Below are 10,002 nucleotides of genomic sequence, written 5' to 3'. Positions count from 1 at the left end.
ATTATTAAGCTCTAACATAAAATGATTGGAGGCCCATTACTTACATCATAGGATCCTACACAACACAAAACACTGTTGCTGTATGTAGGTTTAATTTAATTTAATTTTTTTATCTTATATTTTGGAAATGTACATACAGGTATTTTTTTACTTTAAATTTGTTGGGGCCCCCAAGGGAGTGGGGCCCTAAGCTATAGCTTGTTTAGCTTATATGTAAATCGGGCACTGGGCGCATGCAATATGTACCACAGTCAGGAGAAGAGCCCTGCCTGAAGCCGTAGACAGCTGCTGCTAGTCAGAGGAGACAATGGGGGGTTAAATGGACCAGTGATCTAAGGCAGCTTTATACATACCTTCAGCCTAAGGTAAAGGTAAAGGGACCCCTGACCATTAGGTCCATTCGTGGCTGACTCTGGGGTTGCAGCGCTCATTTCGCTCTATAGGCCAAGGGAGCCGATGTTTGTCTGCAGACAGCTTCCGGATCATGTGGCCAGCATGACTAAGCAGCTTCTGACGAACCAGAGCAGCACACGGAAATGCCTTTTTCCTTGCCGCCGGAGCGGTACCTATTTATCTACTTGCACTTTGACGTGCTTTCAAACTGCTAGGTTGGCAGGAGCAGGGACCAAACAACAGGAGCTCACCCCGTCGCAGGGATTCGAACCGACCTTCTGATCGGCAAGTCCTAGGCTCTGTGGTTTAACCCACAGCGCCACCCACGTCCCAACCTTCAGCCTATGTAGAGATTATTGCCCAGAAGAGGTCACTTCATAAAGCCACAACCTATTAGCTACACAGAGTTCCTAGGGGGAGATCTGCACCTCCTCAAAATGCTGCATTCTGGAATTGTTGTAGTTTCCGGGTCATCTTCAAAGGTAGCCCCACGTAGAGCACATTGCAGTAGTCAAGCGGGAGATAACCAGAGCATGCACCACTCTGGCGATACAGTCTGCGGGCAAGTGCACCAGATGGAGCTGGTAGACAGCTGCCCTGGACACATAAATGTTGGCCCTCAACTCGAAAGGGAGGACAGATGAGAAGGTTCATCTGAGGTATACATTTCCTAGAGTCACCTTCTCAAGGAGAAGAAGTGAGTGTCATGGGACAGTGATTCCACACAAGGGCAGCCTCATCCTGACATTTGTTTACAGGGTTTGAGATAGGGCGGAGCTACGACTACAAGGAATGAGGGGGGTGGGTTGGAATGGGAGAAGCAGGCTAGCACTCCAACCTCATAGCAAATAGGAGGGCCCAGAGTTATGGGTGAGAGTAAGACAGAGCTTGAAGAACACCAGAAGGCCAACTTATATTACTTAGTGGTCCCTCCCTCCCCAACAACCCAATTTCATTTCTCTGAGTCAAAGGGACCTTCAGGTTCATTCCAGTTCTTGCCCTGGTTCTTCTTCCTGTTCCTCTCTGCCATGACAATGGCAGCGATCACTGTCACCAAGACGGTGACAGTGATAACCAGGACAGTGGCGGTCTCTGCCACGCACAGCTGGCTGTCCACAGACGTGAGGGGTGACCCTGCCAGCTGCCAGGGACTGGCGCAGGTGATGTTCTCGTAGTCATCCACGTGAAGGTGCCGGACACTCATGATCTTGCCGAAAACACGCTGGAGGTCGCAGTCGCAAATCCACGGGTTGCCTGCAAATTGGATATGGGTGCTGATGGTCTGGATGTTCAGGAACGTCTTGAATTTGAGGTGGATGAGCTGGTTGCCCGTCAGGGACAGAAGCTTCATGTTGTGCAAGGAGATGAAAGCCTCCAGCTCAATGGCGCTGATGTTGTTGTTGCTCAGAAGGAGGACCTCAAGGTTCTGGAGCATGAAGGAGAAGCCGTTGTAGAGCACCGTAAGCCTGTTAGACTGAAGGTAGAGGTGTCTGAGCCCGGAGAGGCCCCGGAAAGTTCCTCTCTCAATAGAAGTCACCCGGTTGTGACTCAGGTCCAGCTTCTCCAAGTTCTCCAGGTACTGCAAGCTGTTGAACCGCAAGGCTCCCAGGTGGTTGTAGGACACCTTGAGTTCCTTCAGAGAAGTCAAGTCGTCCGAGAAGTAGTGCGGCAGATGGACCAGGAGGTTGTGGCTGAGGTCCATCTTCTCCAGAAAGCCCAGGGTCCTGAAAGCGTTGGGCCATATTCTCACAATGGGATTGTGGGACAAGAGGAGAATCCTCAATGACCACAGGGCATCAAAGCCGCCTCCCTCTAGCCCACTCAAGTTGTTGTGCCTCAGGTCCAGCATCCATGTGTCGTGAGGGACGCCTGGGGGGACTTGGGCCAAGTGGCGGCTGTGGCAGTCCACGAAACTGGAGGACTCGTAGCAGGTGCACGGGTGGGGGCAAGCCTGGGAGGCCTGTGCCACCAGGGCGCACGACAACAGGATGGCTACGGAGAAGGGAGACATCTCCAGGAGGCCTGGTGGAGGTCTGGCTTTTGCTGTGCACTTGCAAAGCCCTCGGCTGAACTGGTAAGGAATGGAGATCACAGCACCAAGCGCTCCTCATTCGATTCAGAGAGTCATATTTCTTCAGAGGAATCCATAACAAAGAGCTCTTTGTCGAGTGATTAGCTAAGAGCTTCCTTGGACTTTCGCCTTGGAGGACAACAGGCAACTTGAGCAAACCAGAGAGGAAGAAACGGATCAGAGAGGCCTGTAACTGGAGCAGCAGCACTTTCTGCAAGATGTGTCAATCATACCTTATCTCGTTGGTCTCTTTCTCTCTATTTCCAGTTCCAGCGGCTTGGATCCTTGAAAGCCTAACAGGGCGGCAGGGGACCAGAGCAGGGTTTTTCAGTTCGATCTTCCAGAGAGAGGCACTAAATGAAAGAGAGGGAAGAGGCAGCAATGACTGGAATATGAACAAGGGAAGCCTTTAGCCTGTAATCACTTTAGGGCATGGGTAGGCAGACTAAGGCCCGGGGGCCAGATCTGGCCCTATCTCCTTCTAAATCCGGCCTGCGGACGGTCCGGGAATCAGCATGTTTTTACATGAGTGGAATGTGCCCTTTTATTTAAAATGCATCTCTGGGTTATTTGTAGGGCATAGGAATATGTTCATATTTTTCCCCAAAAAATATAGTCCGGCCCCCCACAAGGTCTGAGGGACAGTGGACCGGCCCCCTGCTGAAAAAGTTTGCTGACTCCTGCTTTAGGGGTCTAGGTAAACAGACCCCTAACCATTTTCTCTGTTTTACCCTCCTTTGGTTGCCAGACCTTGAAATCAAAGCACTCCATACAGCAAGCAATAGCTTTACCTGTGAACAGTTAAAATGCCCTCAAAGTGTCCTTCTGTGCGCTTTAAAGTTGTAAATGAACTTTAATGCACCACAGGAAGCAACAGAGGGTGCTTGTTTATTCTGGGAGGGGTGCCCCCCCTCCAACAGCACCCACATGAAGCCATTGGCATCAAAATGCCAACCTATATTGTTTTACCCATGTAATCAAGAACGGCCAGCGCCCTTAACAAACTCCTCCTCACTCCCAGCGCTGCCACTCACTTAGAGAAGGCAAGAAAGTGTTATAAGAATTTTAAGATAAAAAAATCCTTCCAGTAGCACCTTTAAGACCAACTAAGTTAGTTCTTGGTATGAGCTTTCGTGTGCAAGCACACTTCTTCAGATACACTCTGTATCTGTAACAAGAATTTTAAGGTCTCAGATATAGAATAAAGATTCATAAATGCACACGTATCTAAATATATGAACCGCGTGTCTGAAATAGTATGGGAGAGCAATCCTGAAGCCATTTTGACTCTCAAATATTCCTCTGCAATAAGGGAGGCAAATGGGGAAAGCCTTCCCATTGTCTTTTTGCTTGCAAATCCTGCCATAAAGGGCGTATTTGTGTATGAATGGGGTGAGCCTGTGCCCTGGACTCAGGAACTAAAGTATTAACCATCACAAAAGAATGGCCAGGCTGCCCAGGTAATGCCATCAGTGACCATTATAAGGTATCCTGGCAGACAGGATTTCTGCTGTTGACCGCCTCCTTCTGTGATGTATGTATGATGTTTTGGGGGGTGGTCTTGGGCTACAGGGTGGGCAATTTCAAAAGTCTATATAAGGGCCGACGCACCATTGTTCAGGGTTCCTCCTCCCTCCTGCATGTAGTGAGTGGGGACTCTGTTGCAAGAGTTCCTTGAATAAAGATCAGGCTTACTAGCCGCTTTGCTTCTCAATATACTCTGGTGGGCCTCTGTATTCTCCTGCCGATAGGGAACCCACTTAAGGACTCTGTACGGGCTCTGGAATACCCCATAAGGGAAAGGGAGCAGTTTTTCTTATAGCAAAAGCAAGCAGCAACACAACTTGACCTTTTCACCCCCCAAAAAGTTTTTGATTTGAGTTCCTACTGAAATGAGGCTGCATTTTAATGTTGTATTTTAATCTTGTTTTTAAGTTGTATTTCAATCAATTGTTTTTATACTGGCGTTATCTGCCCTGAGTCTGGTCTTGGCTGGGGAGGGCGGGGTATAAATAAAATTTAATAATAATAATAATAATAATAATAATAACAATGAGGAGGAGGAACAGCAGGTCAAGGGTTGGCTGTGGGTTCCCTGATGAAGTGTGTGAGCCTTAGTGGGGGCTCATGTCCCCTATAGCCTGTGAGGTCCTCATAAGGCATGCTGAGGCAACCGCCAGGGCCCCAGCCCCACTGCTGTGCCCACCAATCAACACCGAGGAAATGAGGCACCATTTTGGTTTCCCAGAATGCTCCCCTCATGTAGCATGGTACCAAGGCATTGTGGGAAATTTAAGCGCTGGCTCACTACCGAATACAGATCGGGGTACTCCTGCTGCTGCCCACTACTGCTAGGAAAGCCCGCTGGACCCCATCAGCTCCAAAGGAAGGGACCCATCCCAGGACACGTTGCCAATGGCTCCCTCGGTCCTAGAGCCGAGGACAGACTGTCACAGAAAGGGGCTGAGTTCAGCCTATGTGTATTAAGATGGAGGCTGGAGAAGGAGAACGAGGCTGACCTTCGTGCAGATTTTTCACCAGCTGCTCCAGAATGTGCACATATGCAGGGATTACGGCTGGCAGAGGCCAAAACTGATCAACTGCAAATTTAAACCTTCAAGCCCCAGCTTGTTCACACATCTGGGATGTTGTTAATTCCCAAGAGGAGGGTGGCTGAGTAGGGACAATGAGGGACCCAAGCGATGCATTTGGCCTTCAGCATACAAGACACCAAATGAGGTCAATATTGTGCAATTGAAATTACATACCCTCCAACCTTTCTCCAATGAAAATAGGGACGTCCTATTCCATCATAATAATAAGAATAAGAATAGTGTTATTATTTATACCCTGCCCATTTGAGTGGGTTGCCCCAGCCACTCTGGGCAGCTTCCAACATATATAAAAACATAATAAAACGTTTGAACATTTTAAAACTTCGCCATAAAGGGCTGCCTTCATATATCTTCTAAAGATAGTTGCGTTTCTCCTTGGCTCGGAGGTCGCGTAACTCCATACCCACCAACATTTTTCCGACGAAAACAGGGGCATCCTAAGGAAAAGTGGGACATTCCAGGATTAAATCAGAAACCAGGACGGCTTCTGTAAATCCAGGACTTCCCCTGGAAAATAGCGACACTTGGAGGGTCTGCTTCCAATTCTATAATTCTATGAGTAGGAGATCTAATTTGACCTAATCTTAGAGGGCTCTTCTTATGTTCAAACCCATTCGAACGGTTCCACTTGAAGAAATTCGTGGTTTTGCATTTGGCCGGGCCATTGGGGCAAGTATCTCATAAACTCTGCATTTCTCCCCCTTTTACGGCAATTGCTAGGTTCCCCCTGAGCTGATTCAGACCCTCGCTCAGCTTCTTCCTTTCCCCCTTTGAGGAGTACAAGGTGTTCTAATTGTTCACCAGAAGCACAAAGTGCCTCATTCAGCCACACATCTGAAAGGGCCATGATGATGCACAGAACAGGTGGGCGGTTTCAAGGCAGCCCATTCTCCATCACTGAGGGTGGCGAGTGGTGACAGGGGACCAGGAGAACAGAGCCTTTGTGAATCACTCACACTCAGAAACCCCTTTTTTTAAAAAAATGTGTACTTAAGCTAGCCTTCCTTTATTTTGAAAGAAAAGCTGTTTGTGGGTTCCAAATAATAGTATGGGCCCTGTATGCTTTTTCTCCAGTACAGTGGTACCTCAGGTTAAGTACTTAATTCGTTCCGGAGGTCCGTTCTTAACCTGAAACTGTTCTTAAGCTGAAGCACCACTTTAGCTAATGGGGCCTCCTGCTGCCACCGCACCGCCAGGGCACAATTTCTGTTCTCATCCTGTAGCAAAGTTCTTAACCTGAAGCACTATTTCTGGGTTAGCGGAGTCTGTAACCTGAAGCGTATGTAACCTGAAGCGTAGGTAACCCGAGGTACCACTGTATTCAAGACTGGGTTGAACATTAAGCAAAATAAGCATGTGCTTAGGGCATCAAAGGAAGTGGAGGCACCACAGAAATCTTCCATTGCCAGATTTTTAACATTAATGGTCACAAATAGCTCAGCCGAGCATTCATTTTCTCAGTTAAAGTATATTTTAAAAATCCCAGCAATACAACTATGCAACAAAGGGAGGCTGGGTGCCTTATCTCTACTGACTATAGACGCACATGTGTTACGTAAGATTGGTTTTGAGGATCTGACTTGGAAAAAGAAGGAGAATTTTTTTCAAATATAAATATACCAAAATAAACATTATCTTTCCACCTTACTGTAGGTTTCATTTCATTTCGAAAAATAATTCCCCCCCCCCTTTTGTTTCCAAATTATTATTTATTTACAGGATTTAAAAAAAATATTACGGTTTTATTTACTTTTTTATTATTTTACTTTTAAGTGTTCATCTAGAAATGAACATGTACAAATCTGTCCTTTTTTAAAAGAGAGAGAGAGAGACATACATTGCCATTGTATTAAAAATAGCTTAAGAATATGGGTTAGCCAAAAGGAAAAAAAACATGGTTCATAGGATAACCAGGTATGAAGCAAGAAACAAACCAGACCTCTTTCTTCCCCCAAAGCTATTCTATAAACTCTGCATCACAAAGTTGAGAAAGTGGTCTAAACCACTTTGTCTCTCTTCATTTTATGCCCAGAAGTACTCAGTTCTGCTCTTATGCAACCATATTAGTTCAACAGCTGGTCGCTGGGATTAATTCAAAACTAACAAACAAGCAACCAAACAAATCCAAGTCACAGAGGCAGCTAAAGCCACTTGTTCATTTCATCTATATTTAGGTCATTTAACAGTTTTAATTCTAAAAATTGGTCTTCCAGCTTTGCAGCCGGAGATGAACTATGTAGTTCTTCGGGCTCCTATCCCACCCACTCCTACAGGCTTAGGGAGAGTGACTCCATGTGGTCAAAATAAATTTCACAGATAGGACATAACGGAGCAAGGGGCACACAATGTCAATTGATTTCAATGGGCATTGCTTCCTTGGCACAGGATTGCAGACTTAAGTAGGAATTTAAGGCTGTGATCCTAGATGCAATTACCTGGGAGCAGGCTCCACTGAAAACTATGAGACTTTCTCCTGAGCAGGAATACATGTAGGCTTGTAGGCTCATTTCAATTCATGGGATTTGAAAGTTTTAACTGCAGGTGGATCATGTCCACGGATCTTAAATTAAGAGTCAATATGATGTAGCTGACAAGCATGTTGGCTTGAACATGGAAAGACGTGGTTCGTGTTTATGGGGCTCGTGCACCTTTAATAGTAGAGAGGATTTCAGCACTTATTGCTTGCCCTGCTTCTGCTGAAATTCTGCTGGGCTATTAATTAAAGGTGCAGGAGACCTCTTCATCTTTGCATCTGGTTCATGCCTACCCTTTAATCTCAGATTAATTATGAAACAAGGGACGTGGGTGGCGCTGTGGTCTAAACCACAGAGCCTCTTGGGCTTGCCGATCAGAAGGTCGGCGGTTCGAATCCCCGCAATGGGGTGAGCTCCCGTTGCTCGGTCCCTGCTCCTGCCAACCTAGCAGTTCAAAAGCATGTCAAGTGCAAGTAGATAAATAGGTACCGCTCCGGCAGGAAGGTAAACGGTGTTTCCATGTGCTGTTCTGGTTCGCCAGAAGCGGTTTAGTCATGCTGGCCACATGACCTGGAAGCTGTCAGCGGACAAATGCCGGCTCCCTCAGCCAGTAAAGCGAGATGAGCACCGCAACCTCAGAGTCATTCGCGACTGGTCAGCGGTCCCTTTACCTTTTAATTATGAAACCCCCTGCATCTCAGGACCTGATTAGATACTGCAAGCAAGGCTTTTTTTTTCACCCCAGCCAGAACATTCCAGAACTCAGTTCTGGCACCTCTCAGGTGGGCACCATTGCCATTATTTTTCATGGTGACTTTTCTAGAAAAATAGCACTGGTTGCAAGGAACAAACCATGACTGCATTTTAAAACCATACTATTAGGAAAATACAGGTTTTTTGTGGTGCGGGTGGGGGGATTCCATCTGGAGTAGAGAAGCAGTGAAGGGGGTTCTTAATCTCCCCTGCCCAGCCCGATTCTCTGCTCCAAAGTGCCTATGTCCTTCTCCCTTATTTTTCTTCTTACAGAGCTCCAAACTTTTACTCGCATACAGTGCTTTTTCGGGGGGGACGCATACCCTTGAACATTTTGTGAATCTAAGTTTGGCCTCTTGGAGGTGCAGTATTTCAGTATGTGTAGGAAAATGAGAGTAACCCTAAACATTTTTTTTAGAAAAAAAGCACTGCTCACATATACTTAGTTTTGTATCTCCATGGGGAAGGGAGAAATTTGCAACAGAAAAGTGGAAGAGAATGAGAAAAACAAAGTTAAGGAATGCCTTCTTCCTGATGGTTTCACTACTCTAAAATCACCTGTGTACCAAAGTGCCTTTTTGAGGAAGAACCTTTCAGCTGTACATAGGAGGTAAAAAGGTAAAGGGATCCCTGACCATTAGGTGCAGTCGTGACCAACTCTGGGGTTGCAGTGCTCATCTCGCTTTATTGGCCAAGGGAGCCTGCATACAGCTTCCGGGTCATGTGGCCAGCATGACTAAGCCGCTTCTGGCGAACCAGAGCAGAGGCGGAAAATGGCAATGAAAGGTGGCAGACAGCAATAGTGCTTTGGTGAAGGGATAGTCCATTGCTCAGTATCTTTGTGCCCAAGAGCAGTAAGGGTAAAGGTAAAGGGACCCCTGACCATTAGGTCCAGTTGCGGACGACTCTGGGGTTGCGGTGCTCATCTCGCTTTATTGGCCGAGGGAGCCAGTGTACAGCTTCCAGGTCATGTGGCCAGCATGACTAAGCCGCTTCTGGCGAACCAGAGCAGCACACAGAAACGCCGTTTACCTTCCCGCCAGAGTGGTACCTATTTATCTACTTGCACTTTGATGTGCTCTCGAACTGCTAGGTTGGCAGGAGCAGGGACCGAGCAACAGGCGCTCACCCCGTAGCGGGGATTCGAACCGCCGATCTTCTGATCAGCAAGTCCTAGGCTCGGTGATTTAACCCACAGCGCCATGGTACGTCTCAGCAAAACCTGCCTCACAGGCTTGATTCAAGGCTAAAGATCCCCCCCCCAAAGCCTGGAGAGAACAAGAGTTCGGAAGAGAGATCATTGCTTGAAGTGTGCACACTTATCTTAAGGGTTTTTTCGGGGGGTGGGGGACAGGATTTTAAAACCTGCAGAACCTATTTGACCAGAGGCTTCACTAAAGCAGAATAAATGTATCTATACTTTAGGGATGCAGAAACTGTGGTTATGGAGGGGGCACCCAAAAACAGCCCAAGGTGGACCAGATATGCTCAGTGTCCGCAAAATGCTGTCTGAGTGGAGTGAGAGATAGAAGAACATAGGTAAAAGAGGATGGGATGTCCTGGAAAGGGAACTGGCTGGCTAGAACACTGAACAGGGTAACTCGACGCTGCAGCGTTTTATTGCAGTTCCCTCTTGCCAATAATAATTAAGGAAATGACGGTAGTCATGTTCATTAAACAACAGACAGCGCCTGTT

At 47.0% G+C, this 10,002-nt stretch overlaps 1 protein-coding gene across 1 annotated transcript; it reads right to left on the bottom strand.

Annotated features, from left to right (window-relative positions):
• Positions 1-812: 812 nt before the first annotated feature.
• On the bottom strand, positions 813-3,528 carry LOC308460243 (uncharacterized protein). Its single transcript, XM_080976337.1, has 2 exons — positions 2,698-3,528; positions 813-2,612 (listed from the first exon to the last, which is right to left on the bottom strand). The coding sequence occupies exon 2, from the start codon at positions 2,402-2,404 to the stop codon at positions 1,346-1,348; it is 1,059 nt and encodes a 352-aa protein (XP_080832463.1). The 5' UTR covers positions 2,405-2,612; positions 2,698-3,528; the 3' UTR covers positions 813-1,345.
• Positions 3,529-10,002: the final 6,474 nt, after the last annotated feature.

Source organism: Podarcis pityusensis (genome assembly GCF_964106645.2).
Source record: "Podarcis pityusensis genome assembly, chromosome: 13".
Classification (NCBI taxonomy): domain Eukaryota; kingdom Metazoa; phylum Chordata; class Lepidosauria; order Squamata; family Lacertidae; genus Podarcis; species Podarcis pityusensis.
This window is presented reverse-complemented; position numbering and strand designations above follow the sequence as displayed.

What these genes read in the sequence shown, in the direction of transcription:
- LOC308460243 (XM_080976337.1), bottom strand. Translation starts at nt 2,404, where the DNA reads ATGTCTCCCTTCTCCGTAGCCATCCTGTTGTCGTGCGCCCTGGTGGCA.